The following is an 18,864-nucleotide window of genomic DNA, read 5'->3' as shown; positions in this document are numbered from 1 at the left end:
ATGTGCACTTGCAGCCCAGAAAGCCAACAGTATGCTGTGCTGCATCAAGGACAGTGTGATCAGCAGGTCGAGGGAGGTTATTCTGTTCTTCTACTCCACTCTGGTGAGACTTCACCTGGTGTATTGTATCTAGCTCTGGAGTCTCAGTACAGTAAAGACATGGACCTGTTGGAGCAAGTCCAGAGGAGGGCCACAAAAAAGCTCAGAGGGCTGGGGCACCTCTCCTGTGAGCAAAGGCTGAGAGAGCTGAGGTTGTTCAGCCTGGAGAACTGAAGGCACCAGAGAGATCTTATTGCAGCATTTCATTACCTACAGAAGACTTACAAGAAAGATGCGGAAAACTTTTTAGCAGGACCTGTTGATATAGAACACAGGTAATGGTTTTAAACTGAAAGAGGGTAGATTCAGACTAGATATAAAGAAGAAGTTTTTTACTGAAACACTGGAACAAGTTGCCCAGAGAGGTGATAGATATCTCTGGATCCCTGGAAACATTCAAGATCAGGCTGGATGGGGTTCTGAGCAACCTGATCTAGTTGAATATGTCCCTGCTCTTTGCAGGAGGCTTGAACTAAATCATCTTTAAAGTCCCATCCAACCCAAACTGTTCTGTGATTCTATGAATATTGTTCTTCCCAGGATGCAGTACTGGATCAGGTTAGATTTTACAAGACTCTAGGCAAAAAGGTGGACACCACCATTTCTAAAGGCATTATTGTGTAATTCAGTGTGGTATTTGGGAGAAGCAAACAATAAAAGGAATTCAGGGTGAAGAAAGATAAAAATAAAGTCATTGAAAGCTGATACTTAAGTTGAATCTATGTGCAACAGAAGCATTTTTAGAAGAAAAATTCCAGATTGCATGGTGAAAGAGGTTACTGCTGTCTGTAGTGCTGTCTGTGGTGCAGCTCCCTAGCAATACTCTTGAAGTTGTGGTTTGATAGGTGTCTTTGGTAGCAGTCATGGCTTAACAAAGTTGCAGTGCTTCCTTCAGCTTTCCACCCTCATACCTGTTCCTCTGGCTGACACAATATCACTTTGTGCAAAGAACTGATCACCCTGGAAACAACAGAAAATAAAAACTTTCTAAAGCATCATTACTGTCTAGAGTCTCATATTGTGACGGAGCCACAGTCTAAATTTGCTAGTTGGAAAAATAAATATGACTTGTGGCAGTTGCACCTGTGTTTTGATGTTAAGAATTCTAGCATACTCTGCTCCAGTGTTACCTCACCTTCCCACTACCATCCTTCATTGGCAAACTCAATAATGTAATCTGAAAGTTAGGTGATTAATTTCTAGCATGCAAAGCCCATATGTCCCCATCTTGTGCATGCAGATTATGGCATATGTGTTAGTGAAATGTATTTATTTTTAAATTGTTATTGGGTGCTGGATGTAGCTTTGATCTGGACTTGGATTAAGGGGAGGACACACGTTTGTGTGTAATTGAATTTGAGTCACCAATACTGCCACAGGCATCTGCAGAATTTGTTGAGGAAAGTTATCACTGTTCTTTTGTTGTTGCAAGGCAGTGTCTTGCTTCAGGGCACAATTTTTTTCTTGTTTGCACTATGGAGTGCATGACCTTAGGAAACCTAGTTTAGTTCACTAAACCTTGCTAACATTTTAAACACTGAATTGTGTCTATCTGCTAATCTCTACAAATCTGTGTTTTACATTTGAAAGCTCAAAATAGGAATAACTTTGAGGATTTTTATTTTGATGGTTTTACTGTAGCAGAAATGTTCAGTGATGTGGGTGTCTGCATAATATAACACATCCTCTTCCAAATCCTGCCTTTTTTGAATTCTTGAAGAAATCCCACACTCATTAAATAGCTTTCTATTATGATAACTTGGAGAGAGAACTGCTGTACTTTGGCCTTCCCACTGAGTGAAATCTCATTATAAATCCTCTCTTTATGGCTCCAAAATGCTGTGCTTCCGAACTTCACTCGTTAATGAGACTGGAATGAATTTCATAATGGCTGGCTGTTTGCACTGTAGCCATGCTAAGGAAAAGTGGTTGCATTTACTTCCTTGATGCCCAAAACATATTTGCAATGCATTAGACCTACAAACCAGCAATTGCTAAGGAAGGGTCTGTGTATATGTGTGTCTGAATATGGATGAGTATGTGCAGGCAAATGGTTTCGGTTTGCACCATTTTTATTTCTGCTGCTTTTGTTTTGTCCAAAACCTGAGAAACTTACTTAAAACAAATGTTTTGATAATGGTACTGAATGTATTTATCAACAAATAAGTTTCTTGGTTTCTTCTAAGATAATACATGATTTTTCATTTCCTTCAGAGAAGCTGGATTGTCTTACAGCTAGGCTGATTTGACCACAGATCATTTCCGAGCTGGAATATTAAAGACCTTATTTTAAGCTAAAAAAAACAACTGTGCAGGCTTTCAAGTAAGTTTAATGTAATCAGTTAAGGGGCTTCAGCATGCCTTTTGCAGTACCAGAAAAAAAACCAAACTCTTTTAAGTCCCCCCCCTAATAGTTTGGTTGAGAATATCTTGCTGTTGTTTCACTGGAGACTGCAAACTGCCTAATTTCTTCACATTATCTTAATGGAGAGCAATAAAATCACATGACATGAAGTAAGTTTTGTCGTCTCTGTTCTGCTTCACCATTTTTCATCTCTTTTTATCTGGATTATTAAGGATTTGATTTTGTATTACAGAGGTCAGTAATTGCTTTACCTTTAACTCTGTCTCTGAGTCAGACACTAGTAATGCAGTTTGTGTTTTGAAAAAGGCTGTGCTTCAGTATCCTTTTGAGTACCCATTAAAAAGGTATCTAAACTCAGGTTAGAAAAAATAGCACTTTTTTATTATCATTTTCTTCATATTTTATGTGTAGGGAATCAAGGTAGAGCACATCCTATTCAAGGTATTCTATTCTAATTGTCAAATATGCTTTTGAGGAGCTTTTCTACTGAAATGAGGTTTCTGTTATTAACTAAATATTTTTATAGTTGTACATTTCTGTTAATTCCTGTGACATTTTTGCAACACTTTGCTATCACTGGGTAGTGATTACTTATGTAGCCAGCCAGTGCTATTTGCTGCAAAAAGTTTAATTTGGTGTCTCTACTAATTTTCTAACAGTTATTTGTACCCATTTGTATTTAGTATATTCAATAGGGAATTAATTAAATTAATTAATTAAAATTGAATTAATTAAAAAAAAATTCTGATAACTAACGTAGGACATAGCAAACTCTATTTTCTCCAAATTAGTCTTTGAGCATAACCAATTTTAGAAGAAACTAATGTGATCTAATGGAAAAGAGGAACAAATGAAATTGTTATTAATACGTTATTTTCCCAGTCTTGCTCCTCTGAGATTGCAATACTTGCTGGTCAGGTCTTACAAAATTTGTTAATTTAATTTCTTTGACAAGTTGTTGAGTTCCCCCCCCAGTGTCATACTCTTTAAGCATCCATGTATTTATCTCCAGAATTTCATTGACTATGCTTCATAGCTCTCTGGTTGTCTACATGGAAGATAAGACTAGACTAGATGACAAAGGAGGCAAGTATAGAATCAATCATAGAATGGTTTGGGTTGGAACGTACCTTAGCGATCATGTAGTTCCAATCCCCTTGCCGTGGGCAGGAACACCTTCCACTAGACCAGGTTGCTCCAGATCCCATCCAACCTGGCCTTGAACACTGCCAGGGATGGGGCAGCCACAGCTTCTCTGGGCAACCTGTGCCAGTGCCTCACCCCCTCACAGTAAAAAATTCTTTTCTTGCTATGTAATCTAAGTCTACCCTCCCTCAGTTTAAAGCCATTCCCCCTTGTCCTATCACTACAGTCATGTTGGCTGTCACCAGTCACCTGCTTATTTTCCATTAGCTTTAGTGCAGAACATGCAGATGTGCTTCAGGCTGTTTGTTTTGACTAGGAGTATAAGGCCAATCCCTGTCAATATACTTGGAATCCAAGCTTTTCATCAATGGTGGTGACTTACTTTAAGCATTCTCTTTGAATTAGCTTTCGTCTACTGTTGGCAGTGACTTTGAATCTCAGAGGTGTATAGTTCTCACTGTAAATAATTTTTTGTGAAGGCTGAGACTGATAGTCATTGCAGCATTGTCTTTAGCTTCTCCAGTTCCTTGTGGTTCCCATTGTTTGAAATGTGATGCTAGTGCAGCATAGAATATGTAGACATTATACAGAGATTGCATTCAGACCACAGAAAGCATCCTTTAGGCTGTTACATATAATAATCACTACATCAGAAATAAATGACTGGTAAGTGGTTGATATGGTGAAATTTATTCCGACTTCTCAAGATACTGACTTCAAGCATAACAGCTGCAGTACTTTTGAGTGTCTTTTGACCGTCCTTTTGTACCACCTCATAAATATATTTCATAGGTGGGCATAGAAAAGGGGAGGCACTTTTTTTGGAAGTCACAACATAGCTTCTGTTTAGTTTACCATACAAACAGGTTCTGAGTAGAACCAGTAGATCTGAAAATAAAATGCCTGCACCAAACCCAGCTTTAAATACTCTTTTTTTTTTTTTCCCCAAGGTTAATAAATGACTATTTGTATGATCTTAAATGAATCTTTCTTGATAATTTACAGTGCCTTCTGAGTTTATGAGCAGGTTCTGCATTTCACAGGGACTTTCAATGTTATCTGTGTTTCTCTTTGAAAATGTAGGTTTTTAGGCTTTACTGGAAGAATTACAATCAAGGATTCAAATTTGTAATATATTTTCTTTGTTATGAGTATAATTTCAATATAACTTTGCTATTTGTTCTTTTGCTGTATATGAAAGGCACAAATAAAATAAAATGCCTCCGTTTTGTAGTTTGCAAAGGGAAAATGAAAAATAACCACACAAGATGCTGTTTGTTATTCACTGTATAAACTGACTTTTGTAGCTCAGTGGGCTTCCAGCTGATGTATTTCTATTTCTCCTAGATAGGTTGTAATGTCAAAACTAGAGACAAGTTGCTATTTAACCTATGTACAGAAATTGATTATTGATTACTTCCTTCTGCTAGATTGATAAAGTTGCTTAATCATTGCCAGAGGATTAATCTGGGATTAAATGACATTTTTGTTGGTAAAATCCATTTCTATTTTCATTAGCCAGTTAAAAAGTATGTGTCTATTTACATTCTTATAATGTATATTTTTCTCCCACTGTATATTAAATTAGCTCTTCAGCTTTAATTTGCCTTCATTGCCATCTTATGGGTTTAGGAAACATGAAATGTGCCATAATAACTTTGGTGGTAGGTTTTATAGGTAGGATTGCAGTATGTGCTTTTAAGTGCCACTTTGCTGCTTTTTTTTTTTTCTCAACCATGCCTGTATGTTGTAGAGAAGAGCAGAACAAACTTCCCTTAGAAGAAAAAATGTATATCCATCAGTCCAAATGAGTAGGGCTTTAGTGAGTTGCCAACACTTTCTACAGGATGAGTAGTTCAAAAGCATTGTCAGGCCTGATTTACTTAATATGGTGGAGGAGACATGATGGGCCTCAGCCTTGAGTACTCTTCAGGTGTGCGTGTTAATCAAGAGGACAGCCTGTCTTTACAGCAAGTAAGCCTCATCTAGGAGACTGTCCTACTATCTAGACCATGCAGCAGAGGCAAATTGGTGCTGTTTTACACATCTGGAATTTTCCCTTGGTTCTCTGTGAACTTAAATAAATTGATCTATCATTTTGTCTATCCAGTTCCTCAATTTATTTCTGCAAGTTCTGTGCTGGAACCAGACACTGTTAGGATTTATTAGTATTGACAAGAGAGGAAGAATTACTTCATATATCTTGAAGGGTGTGCTTTCATTTGTAGTCTCAGTATGGTGTTTGTTTACCTCTTTAGCAGTGGTTTAAAAGAGTTGATTGTGATCTATGATAATCCCTGATGCTTCTCTGAAGATAAGCCAACTGCTCCTTCTATGTCTCATATTTGTGTAGCTTTAAGCAATGAGAGTTGCCCCTGCCTTTTAAATGTGTTTATTTTACTGCATATTTCTGTTTTTTTCAATATAATTTTGAGTTCAAATTCTGCCTTCCTACATACTTGCATATTCAGTGAGCTATCAGCATTTTAGCTGGTGCAGAAAGTGCAGCGCCTTTCCTTCACCACAGAGCCTCTCAAATGAGACAGTACTTGTTAATGAAATGAAGGTGTGACTGCTGGACTACGTATCTGCCTGTGCAGTGATATCAGTAGTGCTGGACAGAATTCCTGAGCAGTTTGGCAGTTCAGGAATATCTTTGGGTCCCACTGGGCTTTTAACCTCCTCTGTTAAATTCTTGCTTCTGCAGATACATGGATTAACCCTGGGTAGATATCCCTAGCATCACCTAGCATTGTCACACTGCATTTGGCTGTGTAGACTTATCTTCAGAGAGAGCCTTCTCTGTTGCACTGATCATGAACACAGATTTATCAGGCTAATGTAGTCATTTCTGCTGTTCTACAGTTTCTGCAGTCATTCATAGAGTTTCTGTTCTTCATGCAATTTATGTTTCCTCCTGTAGTCCTTAAAACTATTTTTTCAGCTGAGACACTAATGGGATTTTTTTATCTGTTTTAGTGTTGATTTTTTTGTTTGTTTGATTGATTTTAAGATACATATTAAAGTATTAAGTATTTTAGAGGCAGACTTTGAGTAATTCTAAATGTCAGTATTTATAAGTCAATTTAAATTTTAGAAAGTCAGGTCAACAGGAATAAGGACTGCTTAGCTTGTGGTACTTGCTAAATACAGTAAAAATATGTACACATAATCTTCATCTGTTTTATGAATGCATTGACTTGTTGAGGAGAATTCTGTGGGTTAATACCACTAGAAGTAAATGTCATTAAATATGTACAGATGGTCACAACATTGGATAAGCTATAGGCAGAGTTACAACTCAGAGGCAGAGCAGACCTTCGGGCCGGCTGTTGCATCACCAGTGTAAATAAGTGAATCTCAATTAGTGGGTCATGCGAGCAGGAGCAAACTGGGCAAGTGGAAAGGGAGTGGTAGAGGCCATTTGCAGCTCAGTACTAAAACCAGCAGGGGTTGTGCAAATAGCTTTGTCGCTGGTGGAGATATATTTTGAATTCTAGTTCAGCTCAAACTCAGCTGAGCTGTAATCCAGGAGCATCTACCTACCATGGAAACAAGGTACTGTCAGTCTAGTGATTTGGTAGCATTTTACTGCTTTGGGAAGTCCCAGTTTTCAAGCCAACATATTTTCAAGGAGCTCTAAGTTGGAAAAGAAACTCGTGTGGATGATGCCTACTTTCTTTTCTGCATTTCCTGAGTTCTAAAAATAACATTTTGTATGTGGTTAGCCTCAAAGATTTTGATATCTGGAGTGTCTTGGCAATGTACTGTATTTAATGCTGCTTTGTGAAATGGATGACATTAAGTTAAAAGAATAGTGTCTTGAAAATGCTTTGGATACTGCTTAGGTGATGACTGAGCCTTGGCAGGGGCTGCCTGATCAAGAAATCTGCTGAAGTGCCTTATTTAAGAGCAGTGTAATGGAGTGAGGAGTTAGGATTTAATGCAAGGGAAATGTACAGTGTGGGTGGGTCATACAGATGCATTTTGGTAAAAAGATGAAAAAGGTTTCTGCAGTCACAAATACTAAAATTGCTTTGGTGGTACTTGACTGTTAGGAGGCAGGAGAGATGTTAAATCTGATCTAAATCAGTGCTCAGTTTTTTTTCCCCAGATGAAAATGACTACTTATGAAAGGTTAGAGGATTTATGGGGGTGTCAAAACATATGGCAGATGGGCTGGATTAGGACTCATGAGTATAGTAATCCAAATCCTTTCTGCCAAGCATTACAGAGGATCTCTTCCTGCTGCTGGGCTACACTAAATGTACACAGTCAGAGGAGAACAGGCTATCAGGAGGCTTAGAGGAAGAGTTGCTAGTGAAAGTGCTTGTCTGAGCAGCGTTCATTTTGAAAGCCCTTTATTTGAAGGAAAAAGTCTACTGGGGAACTGTTACATTATTTAGCTTTAGTAAATTGCTGTAACCATTCTTCTTTTTCCTTTGGTTTGTTATACAAAGCCTGGAAGAAAGCAAACCCAAAATGTGAACTAAACTTTTCTAAGTATCTCAGGCTGTATTACTACAGAGAGATAAAAGCTGTGCAAAAGTCATGAATGTTGAGAGAGGGGAAGAAAGGGGAAAAAAACCCATCCTACTTCAAATGTTTGAGACAGAATTTTAAGCATTAGGCCCAGTTTTAGTCTTGGTTTTAGACTGAGTTCAGAGGATCTCTTCTGAAATATGAAAATTCACAATGGCATGTCAGTGTTACATAGGTTATCAGTAGCTGCAGTTAACGGGTAGTTAATTTTAAGATGATGTGAAGCTACTGGCTTTTGAGGAGATCTATGTCTAAAGTTGTTTCTGGGGAAGGATGCAAGTCATTTGTGTCTGAGGCAACAAGAGGATATTTGCACTCCATCCCTTTAGTCAGTTATTTAAGCTAAAGAATCCACCAGAGCTCTTTTGTTAGTTAACTACTGTTAACTAGTTTACAGCATGATAAATCCATATGCTGGTGTAGAAAACCACCTACATCCATGAGTGGATGCTTAGATACGTCATTTGACACTGGTGTAATTTTACCCTACTGATGATGTGTTGCTGCAATAGTAATCCTGCTCAGTACGAGAGGAACTGCAGGTTCAGACCCCTGGTGCGTGTGCTTGGCTGAGGAGCCACTGGCGTGAGGCTACCATCTACGGGCTTATGACCGAATGCCTCTGAGTATCCCGCCTAGACGCTTGTTGTGCTACTGTGTCATCAGTCACTTGTGATTGACCCAGGAGATGACAGTCTTGTTCAGAATGCGTGGGTGAAGGTCTTCCCGAATCTTCGTTAGCGAAGACAAGCCTTCCTCATAGGAGAAGGAAAACTCCTACCTTCAAACATGGGCAGATGGAGCTCATCTAGCCTTGTGTGGTCTTCCATCTAAGAGAAGGACACTCTTACAAAACCTACGACCTGAGGACTTTGCTGTCACCGTCCTAGCTCGCTAGGCCGTGGCAGTTAAACCTCAGGTGTAAAGCATGGGGCCAGTTCTGCGCATGCTGCTCCTCACCTGAAAAATCCAGTGCACAGGCTGGAAGGGCTCACTCTCACTTGTCTGTATGAACAGGCAAGGGTCGAAACAGTAGGTAACAAGGTGCATGGGTAGCTGCAGATCCAACCTTGCATGCGGGCAGACCAGCGCATGGGTAGCTCAAGATCGCTCAGGAGATGACAGTCCTGGTCAGCCACTTCCTGATTGCCTAAACACCCTTCTTTTCAACCAGATTTTCATATCCCACTTGCCCTTGGTCTTCGTGCTTGTAGTAAGCGTGGTTAAAGCCCTTCCCAAATCTTCACTCACGAAGCCAAGCCATCAAAATAAATAAAAAAAAAAAAAACCAACAAACCAACAAAACCATACCCAAAAAAACTAAAATCATAAAAATGTTTTGTTAAAGCATGAAATGCAATACTGCATATTGTTAAGTTGTGCTCTTTGTAGAGCCAAAGAAGTGTAATGATCTAGACCTTACTGATCTTAAATTTAAGCTTAAAAGGGAGGCTGCAATTAGTTGCACCAGCCGTGAGGACGGATTAGCGCTGAGATTGTTTGCATTTCTAGGGCGGGGAGCAAAAGGCAAACTTTTCATTGTTATTGTTTTGTGATGTACAAAAAAGATCTGAAAGCTTTTAGCAGGTTTCGCTATTATCCTTGAGGAATAGCATATTTGCTCTAGTATGGTCTTGTCAAAGAACTTTGTACTGTGAACTTTCTCAGCATTTAATTGAAAAGTTAAACCTTTTGGAAAGAGAGAATTTTTTCTATTGTTAAGTAAGTATTAACAAAATAACAGCAATCAAAACAATCCGTGAAAGCTCACTTCTTATCTGTTGATAATCATATTTTTCTTGTTAGTATTCAGGATGTCATAATCTTTCAAGTGGTGTATAGCCTTCCATCAAAGACCTGCTCTGAATTTCTAATTAAAACAAACAAACGCACAAACCCATCTTCCACTTCCCAGCCTCTTTCTGCATAAACAGTCTCCTCTTAAGAGACTGTAGAAGGGTCTATAAAAAGAGCGAAAAAGGTCACATTTAACATTTGTCAGTTGTTTATGTGCATGTTTGAAGGAAACGAGTTTGAAAATAATTGTGCCAGAGGGGTGGGCAGAAAAATTTCCACATAGCAAAATCTGCTAGGAATGAAAGGACAAGTTGAACCAGGAACAGAGGTTTTACTGGGAACGTGTGCATGTAATTCCATAAACTCTGAATAATCTTTTTGTTTCAAATATAAACTTAATTGGGATTTTAAGTGATAACCCATTTACACAGTATCAGATCATTAAAAGCATTTAAACTGTCCTGGCAGGTAGGGATGAAAAGTATCTGAGATGAGTTGTCAAGTATTATCCAGCTTACAAATAAAAATAAGTTGTTACAATAGGCTTTCCAGGGAATACATTCATTATAAATTGTAGATGTGGGTTTTGACTGATTTATTACCAGAAAATAGTTAATTTTTCAGGATATAGAAATATACGAAAGCTAATAAATCAAACCAGAATTAATATGGTAAATGAAATATGTGGACTTAGGCCTTTTTAGATGGCTCTGATACAAGTACATAAATATTCTTGTTATAAATTTCTTTGTTCCCTACTAATGCCTCCATTGAATTCTTCCATATTGCATCAAAATTGAATTAATTAGTCTAACTGATTAAGTATTTTAAACTTCACAAAGAGAAACTGTACAGAAATTTCTTCATGAGATAAATAGATAAATTATGATTAGACCACATCTTGTTACTGGAACATCAGTAGCCTGATGGTAGGAAACTATTAGTAATTGACCTAAAATGGAGAAGCACTAGCATCTCCATTTCATATCCAGGGAGAGTGTCCCTACAAAGGAGAAAATAAACTGAAAGAAATAAGATAATTCCAGTGTGAAGTCCTGCTTCTGAATGATTGAGGAAACATGAATAACCATCCCATGAATGCGTAGTGTGACATGGAAGAAACAGACCTAATAAAAGGAAAAACGTTTGACAAATGATTCTTTGTAATAATGGGGAGAAAGATTATCAAAATGCTTATGTTGTATCTGGCACTATTTGGCAAAGAGTTTTGTTACAAAAGGCATCTAAGAAATTAAAATACAAAAATGCACGTATTTTAGCATTTACAGATTCTTCTGCAAAGAGAGAGTAATTCAAAACAGCTTTCTTTTAGGGTGCCCATGTAATTGAGAGCAGAACTTAGGCTCATCAGTCATAGAAATAGGTGAGAAAATCTTGCTTCCTGATTCTCATTTAGGCAGAAGTGGTATGTTTCTGAAAGCATTTGAATAAGTAAGTGCTTTCGGATGCAGCAGGGGGGAACCTAACAAGCAGTTCCAGATGGCAAATGTTGAGTTATTCCATAAATAAGGGGAGGTTCTTCAAGTTGCTAGCATGATGACATGGGGAGGTGGAGGCAGCTGCATGCTTCACAAAATGTTATTTAGATAGGTATGAAGTTGTGAAAGGTTTTAGAGCGCTTATTTGGTATGGTGTGCTTGAAGAAAAAAAAAACAACAAACATATTGTTTGGCTGTGAGATGCAAAATTAAGTGGGGCTTTCAATAGGAGGCAGATCTGAATGCTCCAAATGATCACTGTAGTTAGTAAGTAGGAGCTGGAAGACCTAAGCATGGAATCTGTTTTCGTCTCTTGCAGTCTTGGAAAGTTACTTAGTTTTCAGATAGAATACGTTAGGATGCACTTTATGTAGAGAAAATGGAACTGGAACTTTAAATCTAGTTAAGACAAACTGGCGTTTTGGTCACAGTCAGGAACAAAGAACGGATTTGGGAGTTTTTGCTGCAGTCATCGTAATATTCCATAAATTCCTCTAAAATAAAGATTTTTCAAAGGGTTGCACAACTAAATCTTAAGCAAGGACTGAGAGCCCTAAGATCTCCAAAGGCTTGACTGATACAGGCTTGACAGAGCTTAAGTGAAAAGGCTTGTTCATTGGTCTGTGGTCAACAGCATACCCCAATATTTTGTTATTCAAATGTCAAGTGACTGAGATCTATAGTGCTTGTTTCCATTAAAAAAAAATAAAAAAGTTGTATTCTACATTTCTCAGTTCCTTTTGTTCAGAATTTACAGAATTCAACACCTGCTGTTGATTTATGTTGATGATTATATTTGTTTTTTTTGTTCCCCAGAGAAAGAATTTGACCCTCTTCAGCATTGGTTTATTGACCTCGTGGGGCACTGCACTGCTGGGTGTCCGCTTATACTGGATGGGCAACAAGCCCCCAAGTTTTTCCAATTCTGACAATCCAGCAGCTGACTCGGACAGTTTTCTCACACGTACGCTGACCTTCTTTTACCTGCCAACAAAGAACCTCTGGCTGTTGCTATGTCCAGATACCCTCAGCTTTGACTGGTCTATGGATGCTGTGCCTCTTCTGAAAGCAGTCAGCGACTGGAGGAATCTACACGCTGTGGCCTTCTATGCTGGACTTCTCCTCCTTGCCTACTTTAGCTTGAAGGGTTCCAGCAATGAGAGAGAATGCAATGGGAAAACTGTAATGAACGGCAAGCAGAATGCTAATGGGCATAGCTGCCACTCAGACATAGAGTACAAGACACTGGAGGTGAAGTCAAGCTTTGCATCAAAACAAGAGAATGGTGTAAAAAAGCTCGAAATGCAGAAACTGCCACTTCCTTCAACTGAGAACATTGTCATTCTGTCTCTGTCTTTGTTAATAGTGCCCTTTGTTCCTGCCACAAACCTATTTTTCTACGTTGGCTTTGTAATAGCAGAGCGTGTGCTGTATGTTCCTAGTATGGGCTTCTGCCTGCTGGTTACAGTAGGTGTCAGGGCCCTTTATGTCAAAGCCCAAAAGCGTTTTCTGAAGAACTTGGTTTTTTGTTCCACTGCTGCATTAATTGTTTTCTATGGACTCAAGACTGTTGTCAGGAATGGGGACTGGCAGAATGAGGAGATGCTGTATAGGTCAGGGATAAAAGTAAACCCTGCTAAAGGTAAATTCTGCTTTTTATGGTCAATGCTTTATTTATTCCTGTCTTTGCCTTTGAATTGTCTGAATTTATCAGCTATATCTAAAGAGGATATGCTAGGAAATGTCCTTTTAAGTTGCAGTAGTACATACATTAGTAAAAAATGAAAAAAAGCAGGAGTATGTTTTGATAGGGTGTTACAGGTTTTGCGTTAACGTGGAGAAAATGAGACCCTAAGGTAAGACGATACTTTCTTTTTCATTATCTTAGTTCTGTGTTTTGGAATTAAAGATGCATTATTAGTATTAAAGATCCTACCCACCGTGCTAATTTTCCATCTGGAATCTGGTACCTATCATGCTGATGAAGTTTTTTCATATGTTCACCGAATGTTCTGTTCTCTATGACTAGGAAATATATAAAATAGTAAAGGACACCATCAGTGAGCTTGTGTTTTTTTTTTTTATTTCATATGATGCAAATAACGTCAATACTACATGATAAAAATGAGGAAATGAGGTCATATTATTCACCCTAGGAAATTACTGTATTTCTTCCTGCATGCAGGTACTGTAAAGAGTTACTGTCAAATACTTAGGCCTTCCTGTTAATGTATAAATGTCAGCTATTTGTTTCCCAGCTACTTCTCTTGGTTGTATCTATACCATAATGAAATAGAGCTACAGCTAGTGTAAGCACTTCCAAACACACAGTAAACCCTCTAGTTCAGGCATCAGCAACAATGTTTAGCTGTGGTTTCAGCATATATGGCAGATCCAGCTGGGATCCTGAACTACATGCTGCCTGTACTGCTCTTGGCACACAAACAGGTTTATATGAGAATGGTTAAAATACCACCTGTGAGTGCTGTGTAGGCATTGACTAAGCTTTCATTATTCACAATTCATAAGAAGTGAGAAGGGATCACTTGATTGCTTTGTCTGTCTGTGAAAGAAAAATCTGACCGCCTTTGATCATGTTGCACTTGAGTTTTTCAAGTTCTGTGCTCAGAAGCCCAGAAGTGCAAAGTCATCCACTGACAGAGGTGTGTTTCTTGGTTAGACAGTTATATCATGCCATAGTCTAAAAGCTGTGTTACTATGAGGCAAATGCAGGTGTTACCTAAAGCTGATAGAGAGTGAAAAACTAGATTTGACAGATAAGATGCCTTGCAAAGCAGCATTATAGTGGCTTGTCAATTGTCAGTCTGCTTTTGTAACTCTTCTTCATATACTTTGTCTCCCTAGGTAAAATTATTAAACTTGTTGCTGCAGTGACTTTTTGTTAACTGTGAACAAGCCCATCCCATTTCTTTTACTTTTTTCAAAACTAGTGCAGGAGGGCAAGAAGTGAAGTAAGTGAACAGCAAGACAGCGCACCAGAGTGGTGATATGATGCTGTGAGACTTACCAGTTTAGTGACATTGTAAAGCTTGCATTAAAACGCTGTCTTTCTTTAGAAAGAAAAGAGTGTGTGCACATTTGATTAAATAGTTAAGTATGTTCCATTTTTGGTGGGGATCCCAAGATATCGCAGACTGTATTGATAGTTTTCTGCTTGCTTTAATCCAGTTTTTGTGATTAAAAAAATAAAATTCTAGGTTTTGTCCAATAGTAGGTTTGGCTGTGATGTTGTCTGGAAATTAAACTGCTGGGTACTATGCTCCCCGGAGACAAGGCGAGCTATTTTCGTCATACACATCTCAGTATGCGCAGACTTATGTATATATGATTGCCTGGTTTCTCACCATATAAGCTGACATTAAGTTTCTTGTAAGATACGCAAAAGCAAAGACAGCATGTCAGTGTGGTGATATAGACATGACTGAGCTGGCTGTAAATCTCCTTAAAATATCCTGTTGAAGTTCTGCTGAATATTTACTAGCCCACACACGTTGTAACAAGGCTGGGTACCAGAAACTCCCAGCTAAAGTGACCTGTCACCTAGCTCTATTCATTATTGTGAATACTTTCAAGATTATCCCTGGCTTTGACTATGCTAATTTTATTTTCTATTTCTTATACGATCAGGCAAGCCTGACTGGTCTGGACTGGCTGCCAATCCACCGAGGCATTAGGAGATGAACAATTCAAACTACTCTTCAGTAATTAAATGAGGTTGACGTAGGAAAAACAATTTATTTTTGTTTGCCTCTTTTTTTTTTTTTTTTTTAGTTTTATGAATGCTAGTGATAAATAGGCTATTCAAACAGTGAGACAATGGACTGCTTAGACAGCAGAGAGAAAGTGTTTTCCTTCCTTCTAGTCTGCTAAGAAGAAGCTGCCACTCCTCATTTCTCTTTTTCTCAACTTGCAGCCCTTTCTCCTCATGAGTATTTTCTTACTTCTGATCATTTTTGAGTGGTGGGATCATTTTCCGTAACACTTTTCCTTTCTTCTTCTGCAAAGAGCTTCTGAACAAGAGCTGCTTTAGTCCTCGGCTAAAAAGCAAAGAGGGAATCTCTTCAAAAATTCCCCATATGCGGACCAATAAAGAAGTGGATATCTGTGAGGACCAGCTTTGCTAAAGCAAGGAGCTGAGTGTTTTGTTCCAGATCCATCTGTATTCTGGCCTAGCAGGATGAAAGCCGCTCTGTGGCTGGATGCTGTGTGATAACATTGAGCTGATGTGTTGTACTAATAAGGTCATTTGAGAGGCAAGCTATTAGCACAGGTGCATTTATGAACTAATGTGGCTGAACTGCTTTGGAAATGGAGTTGTCTCACATGGTGATGGTTTATAATCAGGTCCTCTGTGCTGTAGTAGGTGTATGAATATAATCTTTTCTGCTGCTATGGGACTTTCAGGCAGATTTGTTCAGAGGCTTCTTCGTCTTCAATCCTCAGTGAAGATATGGGCAATAAGTACCTTGCCAGCTCTTTCTTCTGGCTCCCTCAAGAAGAAGAAAGGCAGAGAAATAGTGTTTTGCCTCAAGTGAGAAAGCCCCTAACCCCATAGGCAATCACAGCCTTTCTGCAATTTACATTTCTACAGGCTGCTCTTGTCAATCACTGAAATGTGGAAAAAATACTCAAAAGCATAATGCATGGCTCACCTTTCTCAAAATGCCAAAATACACTGCAGGAGAGTCAAGTGAGAAAGAAGGTGGTGATGCCACCTCTGAGCCACTGTGCACATGCCAGCTTTCATATCTGGCTTTCTGTGTGGCAGGAAGATAATGGCCCTTGCCTGGTGGAGTCATAGTGAGGACCTAGGATGCCTTGACTCCATCTCTTTCTGGGCTTGTTCTGGTCTTTTGGTTATGACTAGTATTTCAGATATCTTTAAAGTGATCTGAGCATTGCCTTTTTACAGTCTGTCAGCACTTGAAGGAAAAATAGGCAAGATTGATTAACGTAGTTTATGGATCCTGAAGTGGCCATGTACATGTTTTGACACTAGGGAGGGAAAGGCACAAGAATTTCTCTGTGCTGCCTTCAACTTAATGAGCAGCCCACTGATATAAACCAGCTCCCATTATTTGATTGTTCTTCTATAGTGAAGAAAGCCTCCCAAAATGTAAACAAAGAAGTTATAAATTGGTGGTAGCTGTCTTGTCTTTTTCAGTTAGACTGAGAGTCATTCTGTGGTGATGATTACCTCATGTTTATTATAAAATCACAATGACGCACAAAATAATTGTTCTTATTATGCCTTTTTGTCTCTAATTTTCTCTGTATTACCAAAAGCAGGCTTCAAAAAGCCTTATCTTTTCCTCCAGGCCATTTTGTACCTTGCAGTCAACATCTGAACATCAAAGATATTCATTATGATGTATTATGATATATATTATGTTGTACTGTTAGAGACACTAATTAAAGAAGTAGAATGTAAGAGAGCAAGGCATAGATTGTTGGAGTGCTGCAGAGCCATTAGTTGCTTGATCATAATTTTAGTCTCCTGGTGGTTGCCGTGACATTTGTAAGTAAGCTTTGAAGATCCTTCCTGGAAATACCACACCACACCAAGTAGTTGCTTATTTTTAACCGTGCATTCAAATCCTGCTGAGTTTATATATGTGGCTTTTGCAATGGATTGTACAGCAAGAAACAGATACTAGGCTGGTTCCAAAAGCAGTATTGCTACATTATTGTGGCACTGCACCTAGTCTGGTAAGGCCTGTCTCACATGTGGCACTGACTTAAGTTGGCCTTGCAGCTTGTGGCTTCAAAATCAGTTCTGCATGTTGCTTGGGTGTTTGTCCTTGTTCCATCACAAATTAGTATTAATGAGATGTCATATGTTCATATCTTGGACAGGTCAGTAGGACTGGAATATGTGCTTCAGATCTTTCCTGAAGTTAAAAATCCTATTCTTAGTGTCTTGTTTCATATCTCAATTACCATGTTGTTCTCAGTGGGCAGCAATAAGACCAAGACATGGTGTTGACAGAGAAGAATATGTAAGTTGTTCCATATGAATATTGAAAGTTGCTTTCCTTCTATCTTTCCACCCTTGCTCCTATTGCCAGGTTCCCTTGGGTGTGAATAATTCAATTTTGCTTAATATTTTTAGAATATATTCTAACACTGAAATACTCTTCTGGACCACAATGTTGCTTTTCCCTGTTCACATCGGGGTTTTTTTTAGCTTTGCAGCAGGGTTGTAAGATCTTACTGCATCATTCTGCAATGTTTGTGCCTGTAGAATGTTTAAAGAACAGTCTCCGGGGGGGTTTGGCATCTTTGGCATAGCATTTAGAGTTGATCAATTTTATTCCCTGGAACTTCACGGACAATTACCTTTCTTTTCTTTATTTCTTTCTTTTTTTCCCCCTCTCTGAACTGAAAAAAATACTCTTTTTCAAAAAATATTTTTTAAAACACCAAATTTAATTTTTTTACTTATGTTGAATACTTTGTAGTGTTAATTTCCTCTTTTACCATTACTCTGATGCAGCAAGCAAATGTATTTGCTATACAAATTATTTTAATTATAAACGTAGAGCAAGGGGAAACAATCATGTGAGTTAATATTGTTCCATTTGCATAATTTGTTATTGTTAAAAAAGCACCCAGGTTTGTCCTAACCCAAGAGTTGTTCCTCTGATTAAAAAAAAGGAAAGAAAAGAAAAAATCCATGCCTGTCATTGTAGAGATTGTATGCTCTAGTTCTGTACACTTGGGTAGAAGTAAATACTAGAAGCTGTTTCAATCTGATTTGACAGCTTTCTACTGTTATTCTTATCGACTTTTAGAAAATGATTTCTTGCTAACTGCAGCTGTCAGTAAGAGGTCTGTTCTTCAGCAGACAATGAAAATAGCTAATAGTGTAGTGAGGAAAAGCAGTTGTAATACCGTGTAGTAAACTAAGTAAAGAAGCCATATTTCCCTCAAACAAAAAGAGTGCAATAGACCAGTATTTTCCATGATGATTAATATTTTCATATCACTAGTGATGACTGGAGACAAAAGGAGAAGAAATATTTGAAGGTATGGCATTCTTCAAATATACTTATTATTAAAAGCTTAGATTATGCTGATAAGAAGCTTGGCTCTTTTATAATGCCTTTAGAGCTTTGTATTCAATAGCTACTGCTCTGGCACACAACTTGTTAATCACACTTTTTTATGCATCCTGAGTAGTGTGTATTTTAACAAATATCACACTGGCATTTAAAAATACTTGGTGTCTTTGTAATTGCATTTCAGTGATTTGGTGCATAAATTCTTTTTCTTATATGCAACTTGACAGTAAAACTCCAACTCATCTTTTAGCCAATAGCCCAAAATATCACACTGCACAGTAATTATTTCTTGCTCCTTTGGTTTATGTCACTTCAATAATAATAAAATCAC

The 18,864-nt window shown here is 38.2% G+C and overlaps 1 protein-coding gene across 5 annotated transcripts in view; it reads left to right on the top strand.

Moving 5' to 3' along the window:
- TMTC2 (transmembrane O-mannosyltransferase targeting cadherins 2) overlaps positions 1–18,864 on the top strand; it is a 261,093-nt gene that overhangs the window by 141,079 nt on the left and 101,150 nt on the right. For all 5 annotated transcript variants that reach the window (XR_009743616.1, XR_009743617.1, XM_061454672.1 and 2 more), the window contains exon 3: positions 12,265–13,090. Coding sequence is in view for 3 of the 5 variants with exons in the window: in XM_061454672.1 (XP_061310656.1) it covers positions 12,265–13,090 (826 nt within the window). In the remaining 2 variants the exon portion in view is untranslated. The remainder of the gene's footprint in view (positions 1–12,264; positions 13,091–18,864) is intronic.

The sequence above is a fragment of the Pezoporus flaviventris genome, unplaced genomic scaffold (assembly GCF_033815535.1).
Source record: "Pezoporus flaviventris isolate CSIRO_AGI_PZ_B2104156 unplaced genomic scaffold, CSIRO_AGI_Pfla_v1 ptg000016l, whole genome shotgun sequence".
NCBI lineage: Eukaryota > Metazoa > Chordata > Aves > Psittaciformes > Psittacidae > Pezoporus > Pezoporus flaviventris.
The sequence above is the reverse complement of the archived record's forward strand: the minus strand, read 5'-3'. Positions and strand labels throughout refer to the sequence as shown.